The sequence below is a fragment of the Zonotrichia leucophrys genome, chromosome 1A, assembly GCF_028769735.1.
Source record: "Zonotrichia leucophrys gambelii isolate GWCS_2022_RI chromosome 1A, RI_Zleu_2.0, whole genome shotgun sequence".
NCBI lineage: Eukaryota > Metazoa > Chordata > Aves > Passeriformes > Passerellidae > Zonotrichia > Zonotrichia leucophrys.
Genome location: NC_088170.1, coordinates 59,313,362 through 59,336,759, shown reverse-complemented (window position 1 = coordinate 59,336,759; position 23,398 = coordinate 59,313,362). Strand labels below are relative to the sequence as shown.

At 38.6% G+C, this 23,398-nt stretch overlaps 1 protein-coding gene across 4 annotated transcripts in view; it reads right to left on the bottom strand.

Moving 5' to 3' along the window:
* Positions 1-10,543, bottom strand: part of ORC5 (origin recognition complex subunit 5) — a 62,038-nt gene extending 51,495 nt beyond the window's left edge. The window contains exons 1-5 of one of the 4 annotated variants that reach the window (XM_064702883.1): positions 10,433-10,543; positions 7,502-7,676; positions 5,976-6,068; positions 3,942-4,139; positions 475-549 (exon numbers count right to left, since the gene is read on the bottom strand). In XM_064702883.1, the coding sequence (XP_064558953.1) occupies positions 475-549; positions 3,942-4,139; positions 5,976-6,068; positions 7,502-7,612 (477 nt within the window). In that variant the 5' untranslated portion in view covers positions 7,613-7,676; positions 10,433-10,543. Of the gene's footprint in view, positions 1-474; positions 550-3,941; positions 4,140-5,975; positions 6,069-7,501; positions 7,677-10,327 lie in introns of all 4 variants that reach the window. The other 3 variants (XM_064702884.1, XM_064702881.1, XM_064702885.1) reach the window with 3 other exon arrangements.
* Between the last annotated feature and the right edge of the window lie 12,855 nt (positions 10,544-23,398).

Sequence of the window (23,398 nt, the reverse complement as noted above, 5' to 3'; positions counted from 1 at the left end):
TGTGGTTTACTCCAATCAGAAACTTACTGAGGCACAATTCCAGGAGAAGTGTGAGAAAACTCTCTAGCAAGTCAAAACACATTGACAGCTGCTGAGCTGTGCAGCACCAGCCAAATGAAACAGCTGGTAGTCTCCTGAAAATCTCATTCTTAAAAAGACAAATAACCTAGAAAAGACAGCTATATATCTGACATGAGCCTCCAAAGACTCTACACATCAAACATTGTAAACAAGATACCATTAACCACAACTTAAAAAAAAAAACAAAGGGGCTAATAAAAATCTCCCAAAGTTTAAATTCTAGTTTGGTTTCTAGTTTTGACCACTGTTTTGAGGGAGTGGGGCTTAATTTTTCAACTTTTCTCATCTAAAGACTCATTTCTCTTGATCTGTGAGCCTGGATGTACAGGCACCACACGTTCAGTTACTTTCAACAGGCAGGACACACAGAACAATTTCTTTCCAAACACTCACCAACTCTTGAAGCCTAAGGAATGCTGGCAGGATGTTTGGTTCCATTTCCCTCAGCTGTTCTGCTCTATCCAGAACCTTTCAACAAAACAATGATATTATATAGACAAACTCAACTCCCACTCTCATATGGATTTTAAATTAATTCTTAGCTGCTGGAAACTGAATTGGAGAGATTACTGCTCCAAATGTGCTTCCAGGAAGCCCAAGCAGCTCTGCATCTAAAAAAGCATACAATCCCTAGACAAGCAACATTCTCATACCTTATGGCAGGAAGAATTATTATTTAAGTCCAGTTAGGAATATCACAACAAAGTCAAGGATATCCTTAACAACCACTGAAACCTCCATTTTTTCCCAAAATTGTTCTCATGCTTCAAATTTTCCTGTAGTACAGTAAGACTGTAACCACATGCTTACTCCAGGAGAGTTGTGCTTTCCTACCATTATATGATTTTTCAGAAACAAGTAAGAGCTGGTATTCTGAATTTTGAGAGAAACTTTTCTTGCCATCGTTTGCAGCCTAGGAATTTACAGGATTTATTGTATGCAAACCTCACATAGCAGTAACAGATGTAGCATATGTACAGCTTAAACAAGAAACATCTTAAGCAAATAACATTTTAGAGTCTGAAGAATTAAAACAGAAGCATGAAGACATCCATAGTTACACTTTGGCAAAAAAATGTGTACTTCCAGCACACCTAAAATCTTGACAGAAATGAAAAAAGAGAATAGAAATACATTTCTTTTGCAGCTTATTTACTACTTGCAATATAAATCTAAATTCTGAAGCTCGTTATTTCTTTAGAATTATTGCTCTTGAGATATAAACTATATGTCTGCAGAAAACTATATTTTCTATCCTATTACACATCTTCTTGCCATGAGAATCTTACATCATCTATCATTTCTGTTGCCAACAATAAGGAAAAGAACTTTATGTGAACAACCAAACATTTTCTGAAAATATTATTTCAGAATCCCACCACACAAATCTGAAAGAACTCTGCATCAATATTTCATACTTTGTGAATTTATTAAAAACTTTACATTGGTATCTGCATTTGGTTCATGTAATAAGTGACTTCAGGAATGAAGACTGCTTTACACTACAGACCAAAGAGTGGCTATGTATTTTTACTAATAAAACACTGCTTATTGGACCCAGTGACTTGTAGCTACCAAACACAAAGCTTTAAGGTCTTGATCTAAGCATAAAATATTTTTTAGTTAAATGGGACCCTACAGTTCCTACTTACAGGAAAATGTCAAGTGGTTCACACAAACAGCCTTCCCCCAGGTCTATTAATCTATGTGTTATTCTTTGGTGTCCATATAGACTTGCCACTCATCAATTTTTTAAAATAGGCAATACTTTCTAAAACTGGCTGCTCACTTACATTTAAAAAGTAGCTTGATACTTCTGTAAAGTGTATATTGTAAATCTATGAACGGCAACAAGTTAAGTCTACTCCAATTTTTCAGGTAGTTAAAATGAATAAATTCATTTTTTCATAAGTAATCACAGGCATTCAGCACCTATGCTTGGGTTAAGAGAAACATTTAGAATCCTTTGCTTGAAAGTAAACATTCATCTTGAGTTACTCTGAGTTAATTGAGCTGAAATATTACATTATCTACTACTGAAATGAAATGGAATAAGTCAGCATTGCCAGTTTATCTAACCAGCATGCTGGTCTTCCATCAGTCTCAATTTAAACCACTCTACAATAAATCCAGATGACATCAGTTAATAAACACAAATTGATTTCTCCCATTTCTGTCTGTTCCCATGCAGAATGCAACTGAAATACTAATTTAATACTTAATTCTTCTGAGGCAACAACTATTTTCATGATTCAATTGAAGCTTTGTAGTTATTTTAATGCTTTACTTTCTACAACCATTGTTCAAGAACTTTCTAATTTTCTATATGATGCCAATTTTCATAAAATACACAAAGAATTCTTTAATGATGTAAAATAGTTTTTAATCCAAATACTAATCTGAAAGCAAGATTTTACTGCAAGAAGTATTATGTGAAACACACTGAATGTTATTAAAGAGATAAATTTTTGTGTTTAAGAATTGCTGAAGAATGTCAGTATCAATTTTGTGACAGTAAGCTGAACTACTTCTATTTATAACTTTTTATCTGTTTTAAGCATTGGTACATTATTTCCTTCATTCCATTTCTAAGAAGTATGACACATTTATTAACCTGGTGACCTATAGGAAGCAGTGAGATAGGACTGTTTCCACTGAACATGACATGAAGTTATTTAACTCAGTGGCAAAGTATTTTTAAATGGGAATAAAACACATTTAACTATAGCCTGTGAGACAGAATCAAGAACGTTCAGTATAATTATGAACTTCTTGTTTGACTGCAAAAACAACCCAAAGCAGTATGGGCACACTGACAGCTTAATGACCCTGGGGAACCACACTGCTTGTTTCTTACAGCAATCAATCTTAACCATGCTCTTGTTTCCTTAAATAATCAATTTCAACTCTTTTTAAAAAACCTTAATTTCTACTGCTGGCCGAAAATTTGGTCTGAATATTCTGCAGGTTCACACTATATATATACACATTTACACATCACTAATGCCACAGCTTTCATATTATCCTTCCATCAGACTTATTGAATGACTGAAATTTGTTTCCATGTTCATCTCTCAGCACAGTAAATGCTGTTATAGTCTGTAAATTCTGAATCCTTTATGTAGTTATGATTATCACAGTAAAAAACTCTGAACACCTAAACCAAATTCTAGTGTTCTAGTATTACACTATTCAATTGTTCCTGCAACCTAAATTCTGATTATTTTTCCTGCAATCTGCTATTCATTCCACTTGAGCATATCAACAACTTTTTCACTGCAGTCCTTTCTTTTCTTCCATCTTAATTTTAAAACTAGAGGTCCTGTCTCTGAGGGCCACAAGTGTAGCTGAAGATGTAAGATCTCAAAAGCATTTTTACAGAGGAAGTTATGCATTTTAATTCCTTAAGTTCTATTCTAGCAAACCAAGCCTTGTCATTTGCATTCTCCATGTTCCCTTCTGCCCTATTCTCCACCTCTGCTTTCTCATTTGTGATGCTCTTTTCACAAGGAAACAGATAAGCATGACTAATAATAAAACAAATATGGGCTCTCTATATTTAAAGATTTTGCAACACTATTACATCCCAAATTTAAATGTGTGGTATAATTTATGTTCATTATTAGTTATGCTATACAGTTTGTGTGTAGGAAAAAATCTAAAACCAGGAGGAGAACAGAACCTCACCTAAAGCCTGTAAGCCAACAGAAAGAATCTGTCAACAGGTTCTGGAAGAGGTTTACTGAGAAATTTAGTGCAAACTGCTCTATAAAGCACAAATTTCACATACAAATTATCAATAACCATTACTCATACTCTCTTAGCAGGATGGGACTGGACACAAAAATGAAATGGCTTACAATGTATAATGTTTGATCCTGAAGCTCCTGACTGGCCAGAGCTTGTTTAAAGAGACGAACAAAGTCATTCAAAGTGTCACAACGCACAGGAGAGGTCTGCTCTGTGCCAGATGGACAGCTCTGCAGCTGGGTGAGAATTTCTTCTAGCAGAAGTCGTGATGTAAAGTATTCCACACAGTTCACAAACACATGAGGAAGCTGAAGAGAACAAGAAAAATGATACAACTGTTTGGCTTTTTCAGTGTAAATACTCCAGGAAGAGTTTTCTCTTCCATATGAGAGAACCAAAGAAACCATGCCCTGCCAACAGAATATAGTGCAAGCAAGTACCAAAATAACTTGTTAAAAAAGATCAATTATGTACCTAGTCAAAATATTATGTATCACAAACTGAAGAGAGAGCTGATGAATCTTCAAATGGAAGCATACCTTCTAACTATTTTTAAACACTGAAGCACAATGTATCCTTTAACTATGTTGAAAATTGTGAGCAATACAAAAAAAGAAAACCAAACAGCATTTAGATCAAAGAAATTTAGACAACTGTAAGACATTACAGTATCATAAAATGGTTTATTATGAATTACAGTGTCTAGAAAACACAGACATCTCAAAGGATGTAATCTCCCCAGCACACTCCCCACAACTACTGTGAATGTTTTTGACTTTCAAAGACAAATGATAAAGTGTAAGCTTCTGCATCAAACTCATGTCATCAGCATGATTGTGCAGAACATTTTCAGAAAACCAGATCTTTCCAAGCAAACAGTGAGTGAAAAAAACAGAATATGAGATATATTACACATATAACTTTAGTAATATTGAAAATCTATAGTCATTTGTCTTTAAATAGAAGGCACTATAACCCATAAAATATCAATGTCAAACCTACCTAAGGCAAAAATATATAAGCTATGTCTTAAAAACAGGGTTGCTAGAAAATTATCTGCACAACTCCATAATCTCTGGTAAGGCAGATGCTCTTTTTCACGCTGAGCATTAAAACCTCTGGAAAACATTAGTCACTGGGATGCAGGAATGTGGTTGTCTATAAAAAACACCCAAAAAAAATCCAAGTACTTCATTCCAGTCTTCCTACTGAAAATACAATATGATTCAGCAGCTGTGGGGAAGTGTGGGTACACGCTGGCAATCCACTCACACAGCATGTAATAAAAAGCTCTTCTATGATTCTGAACACCATTAAAAGGAAAGGGCTACATCACCAAAAAGCAAAAAGCAGCTACTCCAAGTGCTGCACCTCCATAGCAGGAGGAAAGCTGGGTGCCTCAGATGTGATTCACACCACCACAGCACACAGGAGACACCCACATGTGGCACAAGAAGGGCTGCAGGGAGAGCTGCTCAGACCAGCACTTCCCAGGGCCTGGCCACACCTCTGGATATGGTGCAAGAGGTCAGCTCAGTAGGCAACCCCTGCCTTCCACTGCTCTCCCTCTGCAGAACTGTTAATCAAGGGGGTTTCTGCACAAAACCTGCAGATAAAGTGATAAGCTCACTCTGGACAAGCTGTAAGTATCAGAGCTATAGAAACACACCAGTAGAAATTAATGGTTTTGGCATGAAATGAGTACCTGTCATTGGATTTAAATCCCTGAATTTCATGTCTGACAGAGATATTAACAGATCTAGATGGAAATTTCTGTAATGACATCCTTGAACTTAGGAGGACTTTAAAACATGTTTGGAAAAAAATTAAAACAAGGAGTCAATGGAGCTACTTCAGGCTAAGTCATGGCAACAAGATGAACAATATTTGCCTCCTTCCTTATCTTTTTTAAACTTTCTTTAAAAAGTTATTATGATTTATATTATGTCTCAGTATGCACAGTTTCATTTTATCCTAAGTGGGCCTAGTGAGCAGAGTGATGCACTCATGACACAGTAAGTGGAGGAGAAGAATCAGGAAGGCAGAAATGGTCGAGGAAACAAACCATTTTGAGAAAGTAGAGGCTATTTTGAGGAACCATGGTTATAAACTGTAAATTCAATATCCTTCATGACCATTCTTACCTGTAAGGTAGTTAGAAGAGTTTTCATCACATAAGTTTTTCCACTAGATGTGTGTCCATAGATAAAGATGGATGGAAAACTAAACTGCTGACGCTAAGGGGGAAAAAAAAAGTTGTTGTTGTTTCAATTCTTCTTCTTTTCATTCAACAGATAAAAGATTTAACAATGAACTTTCCCCCTGAAAGAAAAGTTATCTCCTAAGTGAAGCATTAAATACAAAATACAGCAATTGCTATAGAATCAGCAAGATCAAGTTTTATGTTAGATCTTTGCTGAAATGCTGGGGGTAAGTTGCAAGAATCAGGTATCACATAACTGCCAATGAAACTGCTCCAACAAACAACAAAAACACACACACAGTGGGCTTTTCATTCAAATTAGTCAACTGAAACAAAACCTTGGCAAGCACAAACTGCAAGCCATACATTCCCCTAGCTTCTGCAAACATGTCAAATGGCCTCTCTTTTCATTAGGACCAAACAGAAAATAATTAAATGGTGTGAAGGAGGAGATGGTAAAGCTTGCTCTTCTTTCACAAGGTAATATTTGATGTATCTATTCATGTAATGGTCCTGATGCTGTTAATTTCATGTCATTTTCTTAAGATGCAGGGAAATAATGGAATTATTATTTTTTCTCCATTCTGAAGAGAAAATCTGACAGGTTTTCACACAGGTGAAAATGAAAACACAGGTTTTTGTTTTAATTTCTAAGAATATAAGTATATTGACTTAAAAATTAACACAAAATAAAATTGACACTTTTAATGAAAAACAATAGTCAATTTATCTACAATGAAACACTCTTGTGCAAGACATGCAGGTTTGAGTATCTGTACATTGATCAAGAATTGATCTATTTTTAAGAAGAGTTGTTGCCACTATGCTTGTAACATACATAAAACTTGAATACTGTAATTTGATGTTACTATTATTAGTATCCATAATTAAAGACAGAAAACAGATACTAATTTCCAGTTTGTTATTGAATGTAAGCAGACATTCTGCAAGCAAACTGCTTAGAAGCTTGCAGATAAAAATCCCCATTACTTTTTACCACAGCTTTGTGATGCAGTAACAGAATCATTTAACAAGCCAGTGGTTTCTAACTCTTACAACCAGCCTCAAAACTACTAAGAATCAGAACAATTTAGTGTATTTAGAATTCAGACACTTAGATTAGATTTAAAGGTCAAAACCAAACAGAGTATCTACACTGACACTGAAAAAAATTACCCCAGAACTTTAGGTCTAGGAGGAAGAGACTCACTGGCTGGTAATAACTGGCAAAGACAGAGGAGAGTTGTGGCAAAATCAGAATTCAGAGAGACAGAGACACAAATAGCTCAAGACATCCTTTAACCTTCCAACACTAATGTTAAAGACGGTAACAAAAAATAAAACCTGAACAAAGAGGCAATCAAAGCATGGTCAGTGACATCACAAAAGCACCCTTAAATTTCTGTTCTCCCCCTGAGACACTGGAATGCCTTTGCTCTGGTGAAACACAGAACACAAGGGCACTACCTCGCCAAACAGGGACAGCAACGTGGACACCTGGGACTCCCGGCAGGGCACCAAACCTTCCAGGTGCAGCAGGTCGGCTGCTGGGTACGCTGGGTGCTCCACATTGGGCATTCTGATATTTGATAGTTGGTCACCTAAACAGGCACGTCCCTTCTGAGGTGCAGAGACAAATTATCTGGAAAAGAAAAAGTTTCCATTATCATCTGCTTTCATACACACAAAAGGAAAAGGAACGGGATTTGACAGAAAATCTAAACAGACATTCTAGCTCAAGATAAGGGTGTAACTAAGACAGACTTAAAAGACTTTGGTAAAATTGCACTTAACTATGTAAGGCATTATACAAACATTTCCACACCAGACAAAACCCAAAAAAGCAACTCAAAATGGAAAGGTATAGAGCATGTGAGCAAATCAATACAAGAATTATCCTAGTTTAGTTAACTGAGGAATTACACATTCAATTCTGGTTTTATATACATTTAAAACTAGCAAGAGAATAAAAATTAGTAAAGTAGCTTAGTCACAGATCACCACCTGCCTGAACAGCCAATAAACAAGGATTTACAAACAACAGAAAGAGGCAGGACAGAAGGAAAGATAAGGATGACACAGTAATGGATCTCTGGCTGTTAACAGGAATGCCAACCCACTCTTGAAAGGAGCACAAGCATGTGAGGAAAATCCAACTTCCAAGTAAAGACTGGAAATACTCCTTAAAAATAGTAGGAGTCCAAAGCAGTTACATAAAACTAATAGTAATGCCAATCTACCTTTTAGACAAGGACTAGATAAGGAAAAGCAAAGGTCTTGTTTGTGTAACACTGGGAAGGTTGAATTGTAGGGACACAATATAGAAAAACACCTCCAAGATATTCTTTGTCTGCACCTCCAAAAGATGGTACCTTTACCTGTTGTGAAGCAGACAACATGCAGAGACAACTGAAATGACCCCAACAGCTGGGTTCTGACTTTGCCAAACACAACGTGACAATCAAAAACAAAGTTCAGAAATTTCACTAAGGCAATAAACACATCAACTGACAGGATTATCTTCATGTTATCCAGATAAAGATAATAAACAAAGCACTCCCAATTGTTTTAAGTGTAAGTATTTACAGACAATACATTATGCTGGTTATTAAGTACAAGGAAAAAAGTACTAGGTTAGCAGAAGGAAATCAGGAATTGCAAGGTAAAGGGAAAACAAACTGTTCTGAAAGAAAAATGGAGTAGTGGATTGCACTAACAAGAGAGCTACTGGGGTACAAGGAGGTTTGTAAGTATAAATGTATTTATGGAAATACCTTAAAATAAAGTTCCTTTTGGGACCAATCTCTGGTCAGTATTTCCATAAATAGATTTGAGAAAATATTTTTTCTTTTGTTTTTACACTTTGCCTTCAGTGTCTTCTAAGGTAAAAGCTGGGATTGTAGAATCAACAGAAATATAAGTGGAATTAATGAGGAAAAAAAGGATATCCCTGATGACATAAGTAATTCAGTACTTGTATTACACCTGCTTGAAAAGCAGAAAAGTAGTCACATCACACAAGTACTACAGTTAGATATCAAGAAACTAAGTCAGAAGTAACTTGAAAAATAAGTTTATTTATAAGTCAATCACATATTAAATATTGGAAATCAAAGTAATGCTGCTGTCAGGGGCAAAAAAACCCAAACCCTAATCATATGTATCAGGCAAACTATTTCCTATACACAGAATCACACAATGAGCCTTGGTCTATTTTATCAGCTTTGAATGCATCTGTGCATCGCTCCACTGTATCTATTCAAAATGGAATGAAGACACAAAAAACCAAATAGCTTGATTAAGGTTGCTACCTAAAAATTAGCTAGGTATTTCAAGGACGAAAAGCAAAAAATTATGACAGGCGCTCCTAAAAGCAAGGACAAAAAAGTGGGGGAAAAGTTCTAGAAAAGGCTGAAAAACTAGTGTAAATTTAAGGAAAAAAAAAAAAAAAAAACAGCCCTTTTGCTCCACTGGCTACATGAGAACAGGGCTTGACTTGTGTCCCAAATGCACCTAAAGCCATAAAGCACTTCAGCTTTCCCAGGCCACTTCCAGGCAAACTTTCCTGGGGAAGCACAAATCGCCTGCTGACTGCAGGGTATCTGCTTCTCACACGCCCCTGCAAACGGCAAATTTCACCAAACATTTCACACATCTCAGCCCATTTTCAGCTTTTATTTCAGGATGAAAACCTGCATCTCTATCGGTTATACGCAGATGTCTTAATCTCCAAGCCCATTCACGAGCTCACAAGAGAAAGGATGCCTCGAGCAACGTGTTCACAAAACAATTCATTTAGATTAAATGCCAATGATAACAAAAGGTAAGTATCAGCCAAAGCTTAAATTCAGGATGTTCCAGCCCTGGGAAAGTTGTATGTGTGCGTCCAGCCAGACCGGGAAGGTGCCAAAATCACTTTTCAGCTGCGACCAAGTACAGTTGTTCAGAGCACAAGTTAAACTTTATGGCGGGACCTCATTGTTTACTAGGACTTCTCTCAACTCACTGGTTCCAAAATACCTACAGCTAGCAGCCTTTCCACACTCTAAGATAAAAAGTGACATACAGAAATGACTGAACTTAGGAGATTAACATGGTTCTGAGCCCTCTCAAGCCCTACAAGCCCCCTGGCCGGCACGGGCGTGCCTTGGCTGAGGGGAACGACGACCCCCGGCCTCCATCCATGGAGCGCGGCTTAAAGGCTCCTTCCGCCACGCGTGTGAGCCTGCGGGTGCTCCCGGCCTAGGGGGCGGCTCAGCCCGCGGCGGGTTTCGCTACCGCACCGATTCCTACCGAGAAAGCGGAACAGAAGCCGGTCTGCCCCTTCTGCTGCTCCCTGCCCTGCGTCCTTCCTTCCTTCCTTCCCGCCTGCCCCGGCTCCTCTCACCGGCTCCTCACCCGCTCCCGCCGCCGCCGCGCGCGCGCCGCTGCCCCGCCTCCTCGGTCCGCGCGCATGCGCCGTGGCCACAGCGGGTCCGCCTGGGGCGGGGCGGCCGTGAGAGGAATCCGCCGCTTCCCCCGCCGGCTATCCCGTGGGTTATCCTGTGTTATCCCGCTGGGAGAGCCGCCGGGGCGCTCTGCCGCTCACCCAGCCGGGTATCCCACGGGATAACTGGGAGGGCCGCTGGGGCACTCGGCTGCTCACCCAGCCGGTTATCCCACAGGATAGCCTGTTATCCCTCTGGGAGAGCCACCGGGGCACACTGCCGCTCACCCAGCCGGGTGTCTCATAGCATCTCTCCTGTGTTATCCCACTGGGTGAGCCGCTGGAGCACTCTGCCCCTTACCCAGCCGGGTATCCCGCAGGATAGCCTGTGCTATCCCGCTGGGAGAGACGCTGGGGCACTCTGCCCTTTACCTAGCTGGGTATCCCACGGGATAGCCCTGTGTTATCCCGCCGGGGCACTCTGTCGCTCACCCAGCCGGGTGTCCCACAGGATCTCCTGGGTTATCCCACTGGGAGAGGCGCCCGGGCGCTCTGCCGCTGCGGGAGCCCCAGGGCTGAGCCATTTCTCCCACAGGGACAGGCTTGAGGGTGTTGCAAAATGCGAAACATGTAAACTTTTCTTTCTTTGATCTTTGCATACTTTGAAATCCACTCAACAAGAAGGGAGAATTAATCCGTGAAAGGCTAACAAGCTCTAAGTGGTGAGCAGGTGCTAGAAAGAGAAGTTACTTCGTAGAATTGCCGTGTTGAGGTCCAAGGCTGGCCATGTTCCAATGATCTCAGACCTCGGGGGAGGTTAGCAAGGCTGGGGAGAAGGATGGATTACTGGTGGTGGACACAGAGGATGCAGAATTTACAGGCCTCGAGGACAGTTGGCAGAACACCCGAGATAAGCAAACAACTTTAAAAGCCAACTGTGCTAAAGCAGCCCTGGCTGGGTAAATAGTAATTCTGGCAGGGGCAGATGGTAACCATGGACCTAAGAAACCCCAGACCCAAAAGAAGAGAAAGTTTGAGCATGCAGACTAATTAGCATGAGAAGCAAGAGAATTATTAGCTAATGAATACTGATTAATAGGAGAATTCTGTAACTTGTAGGAAATGAACACTAACTCCATTGTTTGCTAAAATGTATAAATAATAAAAAGTTTTGATAGTTGGTGTTTGATCTCTGGAATATCACCAAGTGCCCAGGCTTGTGCAACTCAGAAATAAATAATCAATGTCTCTCTTGAGTGTATAATTATTGGCTTGTTGCATGCCAGGTAACAAATCTGATTTTTGTGGACAACTGAAGCCTGGCTTACACATATAAAGTGCACATAACTTACATCTATTCCTACAGAAAACTGCTTAAAGCCAGGTTCCCTGGAGCCTCTGCTCCAGTCATGCTCTGAAAATACATAACCATAGGTTCAAATTACAGCTGAAGTTCTATTATGCATAAGCAATGCACGCTGTATTAGAAGGATAAATGTGACAACTGCATGCTGGGTTATGAAAACTCAAGTGATAAACTCCTATACTCAGAGTTGAGTGCAATGTTAAATAAGTAAATAAGACTTATATGAATCAAGCATGGCTTATTTTTAGCAGTCAGGGTTTTTTGTAAATATGGATGTACATGCACAATCGTCATGGCTTGGCCTGAACAGTAGTTCAGATCTTTAGATACATGTTGTAAATTTATAGACCAAAACCAACCTGAATGGAATTACATAAAGAGAAGGAAAAAAAACCCTAACTGATTTATAGTTATCTCTAACATATAGATAACCATATCTATACCATGGTATAGGTACCATGTATCTATACCATATTTGTGTAAAGTCTTGGGTTTTGGTTGTTCTTTTTGAATGGCTTACTATTTATCAGTGTTTTGATAAAGCACAATAATATGGTGAAATTATTGTTACTGCTACTGAATTTGCATATATGTGAACAAAAGTTGTTGTATTACTAGTTCAGTCCACTTCTTGATTTGTGATAAAATCTTTATTTGGAACAATAGATATGTTTTAAAGTGCTTAGCCTGTTCTATGCTTCCCAACAGAGTGAAATACTTTTTTTTCTAGCTTTTGAAACCATGGAATCTCTTGGGGCAGATTGCTCTGCATATAGATGGACCAGAAAAAATCCCAAATATAATAACTGAAAGAAGTCTCAGTGAGTCCACATTTGTATAGTTATGTGGGAGATTAAATTAAATACTTTGGAAGCAGTTCTTGTTGATGTTTGGAACTTGTATCTTCTATGGATGACTACTGAGCAAATCTGAAATTTGGTTTGGAGTTGAGCAAGAATCCGAAAACAAGAGGTCAGTTTTTAAACATGTAGTTTTCAATTCAGTAGTTCTCTTGGGGAATCAATGATTCAGGCTGGAGTCCCTCCCAATGTCACTTGAACTCAACATAAATCCATTTTACCTCACAGAGGAGAGTCTCAGTCTCCGTGTTTGTCCCCACTTCCACTCATTTTCTGATCCTAGGATTTGGGTGGTTTATAAAGAGAGATTGTTGAGGGAACCAGTTCAGTTGAAATCAACCCAAAAGATACTTCAGTGATTAGAGCCTCACTTCCAAAAGCTGGCTTATCAACTAGGTGGGACCTCCACTCCTGTCTTGTTTATCTTCTAGTCTGCAGTTCAAACAAAATACCCAGTAACAATTCTGCTTATTAATCCAGACGGCCACCATTATTACTATAAAACTCAAAAATTAATTTCTGCATAGCTTTAATAGTTTAAATTCATTGAGAATATTGTTATTGATTGAAATGGTGGGACTATAATGCTATGTTTTTGTAGGACTTACCTGAAGTAAGTACCACAGAATCCTGGACTCTTATATCTGCAAATTAAAAACTATCACAGAAGACCATTGTACAATTCTGCCATTTACTTGGGCACATCAGTGTCCATATATTCCTACAGAAAGTCTCTACTTCCCAGAAAAAACTGCTTAAATTTAGTAAGTGTGACTTTTATTTTCATTCAAGAGGCCAAAACCTAGTAGATTTCATGCCTAAGTATAGGTGGTTATGTGCAGCATAATGAATTTCAGTTTAGATCTTTCATCAACACAGTTTTCACTGATGTCACTCAATATTCATTTCTGAAGAGCTTTAAATTGTGTCTTGATTTATACTAAGCTGTCACATGTCTTTTTATCTTATTTTGATTATGAGTTGCTTAGATACCAAATATAAAATGTAGCAAGCAGTAAACTGAGGCTTGAAACTTGCATGAAACAGAGCAGGAGATAGACCTTTCTCACTGTGTTTGAGGTCTGGTATTTTATATTAACACTTTTTTCTTTGTGAAGCTTATCATTATAGGTAATGATTAATTTTCATTCAGGTTTTTGGATCCATAGTTCCAGTTCAGCAGCAAACTTTAAATATAGAATACTCACTCATTTGGTGCAAATCACTGGGATTCCTCATTTCTTGAACTTATGTATTTAAGTGAATTACAGGATTATGTTCTTTATATATGACTTTCTATATATATAAATGGAACCATGTATAGAACACATACATATTTATCTAGGTTCTGTATTTATGTAAAGCTATACAGAGGGAACTATGTGTATAGAACATGTGCAGTATTTTTTTTTATTTCTCCCTTTCTTTCCAAGATACATTTTACCAGAGGTGCCATTGTGTAGGGTGCTATTGAGACTGCATCCAGATTATTTTTTAGCAGTCTCTTCCTATTCCAAAAAGTCAATTGCAGCTGACAAAGGTGCAGAAAAGCACTTAAAGAGCAGGAAGAAATTATTTCTGTGGAAAGATGTTCACTTAAAAGCACCATTGAGGTGGTTTAAGAAATGACTGCCACCACATTTCCTGCCTTGTTGGATGATACAGCTCTTCCAACAGAGCAAGTGGAAAGGATCATGTCATTATCTACCTCTACACAAATCATCCACTTAAATTCCCAAGTAAAGATTATTTAAAATATATATGGCGTGATTTTTCTTCAAAATGGATGAAATTTCTCAAGTGACTTATCTCCTCATTGTCCTGGTAACGAAACAAGAAAGTTCAGGAGTAGTTAGGCTTTGTAAAAGCAGATTTGGATGAAAGGGCTTTGAGTTACATCAGGAGAAACAGTCCCTGGGGGCAGTTCTGTGGGCTGTGAATGGCAGGAGCACAGAGTATTCCCTGCACATCTTCTGCTGACTCCCAGTCATCCCATGCCAGTGCCAAGGGGTGATGCCAGTGGTGACCTGGCACTGCTCACAGCCAGCAGGGGTTCTCTTCCACCAGCATTTGGCAGCAGAATCGGAAATGGAGATTTGATCCATAATTCCTCATTAAGTTTGCTAAAGATAGACAATGATGAATGTTTAACAATCTAATCGTTAGTGATTATAATCACCAACAGTGGATTTTCAAGGAATTAGGAGTAATTAAGCTCTCATTTATAACTCATTAATATGAAAAACAGTAATTCTATGGATTAAATACTCCCATAGTATCTAATGCAGAGGATGTTGCAGACAGAAATATATGATGAACGATCTAGAGTTTGAGATCTCCAAATGAGATCTGACAAAAATATCACCATAGGCAATTACTGCTAAATTTCAGCTGGTTGCTTAGACAAATCTATTGCACAGTATCATAACAGTTTACTTAGAATTTAGGCCTCAAGGGAAGCAATCTGTTAAAGGTGAAGGAGAGAAAATAAATATCTTTCCTCAAGCTGCCAATAAGCAAAGTCAATTCATACTGGAGATGTCTTAGTTTTTAGTTATATTTCCATTAATTCTAGGCATGCTTGTTTTCCAAATTATTTTTCTGGGAAAATTATGTTCTACCACCAACATCCTCAGTTAAATCAATGTATTAACTACTATGGTTATTTTTCTAAGAAGGTACATAGAGGATTGCAGGAATGTACTTATTCCTCACAGAGAATATTTATCAAGAGTGTATCAGTTTTGAATACAAAACTGCTGAGGTTTGATATTTTATATTCTTTATAAATCAGAAGGCCAAGGAAGGTGAATGTCATTGTAGGTATGTAACCAATACCTGTTACTTATCATTATATATTTAGATTATGAAAGTCATGCCAGAGTGATGCCTTTTCTAGCTCAGGTTAGTTCCACCTGGAAATTCTTGGTTTACTTGCCTTAATGCCTGAACATAGACTGGATTAGTTAGACATGTGAGTTTGGACTCAATGAATTTGCATAACTGACATTTGTTTGTAGATCCCAGTGTGAATTGAAATAAAACTGAGCTTGTTTTCATCTGTATTGAACTTCCCATAGTCCAAAAAGTAACTTACACTACATTTATCTTTTTTCATGTGCTGGGGTCCCCTGAACAGAGCCTGACAGCTTTGGCTTCCAGCTTTACAGAGTGCCCAGCACTGGGACATGACATCCTAGCAATTTTAAAGTGATTTTTTAATCTCTCATTACATCATCTGTGATGCAAGATTCACATTCCCAAGGAGCATAGTCTTTTGGGAGGGTTTTGCTTTCCTTAAATTGGACATGTAACTGTGGATACATTCATTGTGAAATGCTTTTCTTTCATGTGGGGTTGATATTGTTTTGAAAGTGATTGAGTTATTTCATACTCACAGCAACATCATTTCTGTGGGATTTTTTTTTTTGCTAGCTTCCAATACATTATGAAAGATAGAGCACAACAGTTTTTTGTCAATATAGAATTGAAAGTTAATTTAATATGTAAAAAGAAAATCAACAAAATATTGAGTCTGCAGCAGAACGCAGCAACTGAATCATCAGATTTGTGGACTAAACTTTAATATCACATTTTTAATCTGGAAAAGTAAAAAGCATTTAAATTTCACTGTGGTCAGATAGACTATTTACTAAGGCTAGTAAGGAATCCCATCTACTTCTCAGCTTGAACTTTTCCTTCAGGGTATTTTCCATATAACTGTCTCAGTCTTATGCCAAACTCTCAGCAAAATAAATTTGGCATTTAGATAACTGCATGGGAAAAAATTCCACGCTAACAATTTTTAATAATCCTAATTAATCATTGATTAGTTCTAGTGACAGCAAAAAAAATTATTTGCTGTTTGCACTGAGCTGAATTAATTTACTTGTAAAATGAATGCAATTAACCACTAAGACTCACAGTGATAATGTATTAATCTCCCATTTCTATGCACTATATCAATTAAAAAGTGTCTGTTTGGTAAGTGATAAGCAAAGAAAAGCGAGGTAGTTTCAGGTGGTAGATCTTTCATTGCATTTATCACCAGTGTATTGTGGTTTCTTTCAACTACAATAAGTAATGCATTATTTGGAGAGACAAGCAATACAAACATTGGTAGATAAGGCATTTTTTCTTACAGTACACTTTGGGTAGCAGTAAGGGACCACGTAGGACCAACCTCTTTCTTCTTCATGTCTTTCAGCTACTTTGTCAATATTTATAACAACTGTAGTTTTTCTCAAAGCATTCTAACACTCAACTTACACAACCTTTACTCAGCTTTTATCTGTAGAAAAATCTGTTCTGCCTTTGACAACTTCTACACTTGGAAATTATTTTTCAGCTCTTTACTTCTAGTACAGTCTCATAGTCAGGTAAGCCCTGTGCTTGTGACTTACAAACAGCATTTTTGCTTGTTATTCTTTTAGTAGTCAAAATTGAGTGTTTAAAAATCAGCATAGAAGCCACATGCAGTATTTCATTTACTGAGCATCATATTCCACCTTCAGTCTTCTGTTTGATATCCCCGTCTGTGGTTCCAGCAATTGGTGGCCCCTTAATTTCTCTGTTTGTATAAGTTCACAATCTACAGGCTGTTTATTGGCCCATATAGGTGACAAATATATTAAAATGACAAGTATATGTCCCTTTTTTGGGTTAAGTGAAGGTGGCCCATTCACCTGAGTCAAAATGGGTAAGTTGTAAGCGTGGGTGATTTACTCTGTCAGCACTCCTCAGACTTTGCCCAACTACTAAGACTCTTTCCCACCATACCCTAAGATCTTTGCATAATATTATTTCATTCCAAGGGATGATCACATGCTTCATAATTATGACCTGTATATTCTGTTCTAATGTGTGAGGTTGGAGTTCAAAAAATTGGGAACACATAGACTGGAGAGAGATCAGGTCAATCACCAGAGTAAACCATAATCACAGTATAGCAGAAGTCTAATTATTGCTTTGTTTCTTCTTTTCCTTGGTATGTATCATAAAAAGAACAATATTAAGGAAGGAACAGCAAAGAGAGAGTTCTGCTGGGGTTTCAGATGTATAGAAGCCTTTTAAACTGTAGATGGTGTTGATTGGAAGGACAATGTTAGTTGCCACCATGAACTGACCAGAGAGGCAGGCAACATTGCCTGTGAAAGAGTGAGGATATGGTGTGTGGTGATGGGTTATATATGCAAAAGTCCTGCTCTGAATGAGACATTTCAGAGTGAAGAGATCGAAAATGATGCTTGGGTTACATGTGACCAGGAGGATGGAGATGTTGCCCACAGGAAATCAAGAAAGAGTATTCAGGCAGGTTAAGAACTCTGGATTAGACACTTTAAACTCAGCATGACTCAGAGGACTGATGTGAGAAAAAGAGGCTGTGATTTTTTACTTTTGTTCAAAAGAGGACTGACTTAAAAAGAGAGAGTTATTGCTGAGCTAGAATAGAGGTAGGAGCTAAATCTGTTTTCAGTAGAGAAGATGAGAAGATTTAAAAGAAAAAAGGTGTCTGCTGATGCTCTATCAAGAAAAATTCTTTCAACTATGAGTAAAAAGAGCTTTCATTTGAGGACATTTCAACTGATGATTTCAAACTTCCAGATTACAGTAATTGTTTTCTCTGCAAAACTACTGATTCTGCCAAGCCCCATCTTTCTGTCAATATGTATTCGCTGATCCCTCAGTTTTATTTGTTTACATGTCTCAAGACACTGCATTTCTTGAATTATGTTCCATTCTGAAAAGATCAAAAGCAAAACAGTGTAACAGCCACCTCAATTATTTATTAATCAAGTAATGATGTTGGAGGTGTTATGATTAAAATACAGTTTGGCTCAAAAGAGAATGCTGACCTCTGCTCCAGCTTAGCCTGATGAAGAAACTCGTATGTCAAAGATGTTAATTTTTAAATTGTCATTGTTACCAAGACTGCCCCAGCAGGTAAAACCCAGTAGCATCAGTGATCCTTGAATCCAGGCATGGCAGAAATGCTGCAGACCCCTGTAAGTCCTGATGGGTTGTCACATGTTCACAGAACACTCTAGAAGGCACTGCCTCCCTTCCTGAGGATGTGATGCTGTTAGGGAAAAGGGAAGTTTATGCTTTTGTTGCAGCATTGTGTGGAGCCAGACTGGTGCTGTAGAATCTGTTTAGATTCTTGGCACCCTGGGCTACTGCACTGGGAGTCCTGAGCCTTCAATCCTTCATAGTCACTGCATGAGCAGCACTGGCTTAAAAGGATACATTTCAATCCATGACAATAAGAGATAAATCAAGTAAGGAAACTTGGTACAAATTGCAGGGATGATCCCACACTCTGCATGCAAAGTTATTGATGGAGGATGAATACATACTGCAAGAAAGCCCACTTGGAACATGTGTCAGGATTATAAATAGCTGCATATTCCCAGAAGATACAAGAAGGTGAAAAAGATATTCTGCTTTGTGCCTGCTGCTGCTAGCCAAAATATTCATTAATATGGATCACAAGGTAGGAGTGAAATCTGTAGCCAGCAGCTGATCCTGGTGGAGTCCATTTCTTACTGGTAGTTCTGTACTGAAACTCCACAAGCATTGAGGAAGGCCTTGGGGGAGCAGACAGAAATAATGAGGGAGTCTGTATGTTTAGGGTAAGCATAAGTCTCCTGCTACTGACCCCTACTCCAGTCCTGTGCAGGGCTTGGCAGTGTCTACAAGCTGCCAAAAATATGCTGGTGGAGAATGGAAATGGCATTATTCAAAACAGGTTTAAAGAGCATCCTAACATCCCTGTGCATCACCCCCAGCTAAGCTTCATTTCAGCACACATTATACAGAGCCAGCAGAACCGCTGGGGACAGAACAGGAAAATAAAGTTTTCTCATGTCTGTAGCCTCTTTTCTCATTCTCCTGTGGTGGAGACTGTTGGTTTGGGCTTTGTGTCTTCCTGAATAACTTCAGAGATTAAAAGCCTTTTGGAAATGAGCACACACTATGTCCTTCAGAACAAGTGATAACTTCCAGGACATGTGAGATAGTGATGCCATCCTGTCTAACCACTAACACAAGGAAGATGTATCTACAGCTACAGGTCAGAAAACATGAGGAAACTTTGCTCAGTTTTGTTAGAGTGTTCTCCTAAGTGAAGATGAATTTTATCACATAACTAGATTTTCATTCAAGAAAGCACTTTGGCTTTCTAGTGTATCTCTGAAACAAAATTCAGATATATTGCTTTGGTATTAAATTTGTTTGGAAGTGGGAGCTCCCACTGTTACCCCAAAGCTATGTTTCACTTCTAAAGCATTATATTGAAGCAGAAAGATATTTGCAAGTCGCTTTTTAAAACTATAATATTTCACTTGAGTTGCATTTATGTGGGGTGAGGAAAGAACCTCTCCAATGTTTTTATTGTATCATTTACATTGCAGTCAGGTTCTCAGTAGCTCACTTGGCAACTATTCAGTATTTCATGGTTTGTGCTGTTATCTCCACTACAAACCCAGACAGGATGGGAGGCCACATGCCACACTACTTAGGGATGGCCAGAGCCCTGCTCCTGACCCAAGATCCAGCTGGGTGCAGAGGGTAAAATCTGCCTCTCCTTTGAATGCTGCTTGGCCTGTTCAGGGGCCATAAAAGCTCCCTGTTCCTTTCTCCTTTTCCTGCTGCTTCATCCAGGTGCTGCTGGTTACAGGCTAGCACAGGAGCACAGGCCCTGCCATGTTGTCTGTCCAACTGTGGTTTGGACAGAGTGGCTAAAATCCTCCACGAGGGCAAGGACTTTGGAGCATGAGGCTGTCCCTATCTGCTGCCTCATCTGCTTGGTGTTCCTGTAGCAGAACTCCACATTCCTAATGTAAAGCATATGCTTAAAAGCCAACAGGATGCCTGGAACAAACTTCTACAGGAAAAAAAAAAAAAAGTGATCAGCCTGAACTGATGTGCAATAGCCTGTATTTGAAGCACAGTGGTTTCAAATGCATTGTCAAATCCTCTGAGTGACTGTGGTGTGTGTTTGATTCAATTACTGCATGTGATAGCCCTAAGGGGAACCATCTGATTTTTTAATGTACTGTATTGGTTGCTAAATCTCATGTGAAGGAAACCAGCAGGAAGTATGTGCAGCATGAGAAAGACTGATGTTCATATTTCTCCTGTATCACTCTCAGGCTGTAACTAATATCAGCCATTCCTCCAAAGGTAAAGGTTCTGAAAGAAGCTTATACAGCCCCTTACTGATGGGAAAAATAGGAGCCTTGAGTTTGGACTCCTGCCTAGCACCCTGCAGATTCAAGTTTTCATTAGAATTGAAATGGGAGGTGTGTGCTGGGGAGCACTCTCTTCTGGAGCAGAAAACCAGGGGCTGCTTCACACTGTCTCTCTGAATCATTGAATTCACCAGAGCTTGTATGACTGTTTCCATTAAGTGTTAAAACTGTCTTTAAAGAGAAATGGCTGTCCTCTTCAGGTTTCCAGTATGTACTCTGCAAGAGACTAAAAACATTAATTAATATCAGTGCCACCTTCTCTCTTTCCATTCAGCCAAAAGCCTGCACTGGATTCTCCATCTCCTGTGTTTAGGCTGGAGGCTGCTCAGGGCTCCTGCCCTACATTTGCTTTATCTCCTTTTACAATGGCTTAGAAGAAGAGGGGACTGTTTCACAAGCATTACTACAAGAAGGATCTCTGAAAATTGTGTTGTTTATATCATTCAGAACAGTGCACTGCGTGCCAAATTCCTTGCCATTCTTTCGGTTTACTACTTTGTCCACATAGACTTGGACTGCTCACAGTCCATCCAAGTAGAGTAATTAACAAATCATTAGTTTGATGACAAGATACTTGTAATTTCATCCTTCTTCTTTTGGATTTCTCTGTGACACAGGCAATTCTTCAGTCCCAGCTTTTGTTATCTGTGTTATGTCCAGTACATCCATCCCTGTCTCAGAGAAACACACAAAACACTGAGTGTCAGCCACTATTAAAATAAACTGAGTAAAGTAAAAGGCAAGCCCAACCGTTGTAATTTAATTTCAGCAGCTGTTTCATTCAGCAGCTTGTAAATCTGTGTCCCAGATTATGTGGGCATACTTCTTACCAGTCATAGGAGAAGAATACATACCTTGGAGCATAGCCAGAAGTGACATTTTTCAAGTCTACGTTAAGAATGGGCAGTTATTAATATAATAACATAATATAAAGATATAACAGCATTTTTCATAATGTGAACAGCAAGTACAGTACTTTAATCATCCCCTGGTCTCTTTGTGATAACATGTTATTGCAGTGCACTGCCTGGCCTTAAATGAAGGTGGGTCCTGGCCATGGAAGCCATAGGTCTGGCTGACATTCCTAATTTCAAGTGTACTGACTGACTAATGCTTATTGCAGCTTTAACATTTCTTGCTTTGAATCTTTGAAAAGACACAAATGACCAGGTGAGCTCCAGCAGTGGCATGAACTTAGTGCTGTTCTTTCCACATTGGCAGCAGAGGAGTTAACCAGGCAGTATCTGAGATGCACACTGGCCCCCAGGATAAAAACAAAGCTAATGGCAAGTGACAGCCTGCTCTCCTGCAGCTCCAGCTGCAGAATCCCTATGGCAACTTAGCCAAAATGAAACTGTCCTCACCCACATGTCTCTGCAATTGCAGGAAGCTTTCTCTGAGTGCCCAAAAAAGCAAGTGAACCAGACAGCAGATATGCTCTCTTGTCACCACAGGGATAAGGTATATCTTCAGCAATTTTTTACAGAGACCATCTCATCCAGATCATCTCTGTAACTAAAACCATGACTACTTTTCACTCTATTCTTAGCAAAAAGAATCCTCACAAAAATTCCTGCAATGCTCAGCAGTGTGTAATTCTCTGATCTCTGCAACAGCCACAGATCAGCAGTAACCTGGTCTTTTGAATATATTGTTAGCATCACACACAGCATGAACAGAGACTCAAACAGATGAGTATACTAAGGATATTTTAACGATTATTTTAGGTCCTCCTTAATCCACTCTCTGTGATTGAATTTACAGAATCCATGCCACAAGCTTTGTGTTTCAACATCATTACATCATCAAACACTGCTGGAGGGGCCTCAACACAATGAGATTTTTAAAAAGTCTGAAAAACCAGAAGAAACCTTCACAAAATATCAAACAACCTTTAAGCAAGTTACATTCCCCACTAGCAGCAGGGAAGGTAGCAGAATGTTTTTTGCCTGTAAACTTTTTTTATTACTTTTTATTTCTATACTATGCATGAATAAAATTTGTCTGAGCTCATAAATTAGCATTTACTTGAGCCTTTCCATTCTCTTAACTCTTGATATTTTGATTCCTGTATCAGTAAAGATCACCTCACTTTTATTTCAGTCTGTTTTCAGCTAAATATGAAAAAACCCTAATAAAGTTTCTCCAAATTTAATTTTAAAAACAAAGGATGCACAGTAGTCTGTTGTTCCTAAGCCTGTAGAAGAGCAGCCCATTCAACATTATCAATGGAGGAGGCTTTTGATCACTGCTGGGGCACATTTAGTAATTCAAAGCTGTTGCAACTCCAGGAGGTATTAGTTATTTACTGTTTATCCATGAAACATTTAGAACATTTCTATGGTCTTGATCTTGTCTTGTTTTTTATATAAATGCATTCTGGAGATGTTTTTGCCAGGGAAGTAACTGTGATCCTATCTGCAAGGGAATTTCCAGATTTCCTCATATCAGAAAGACATG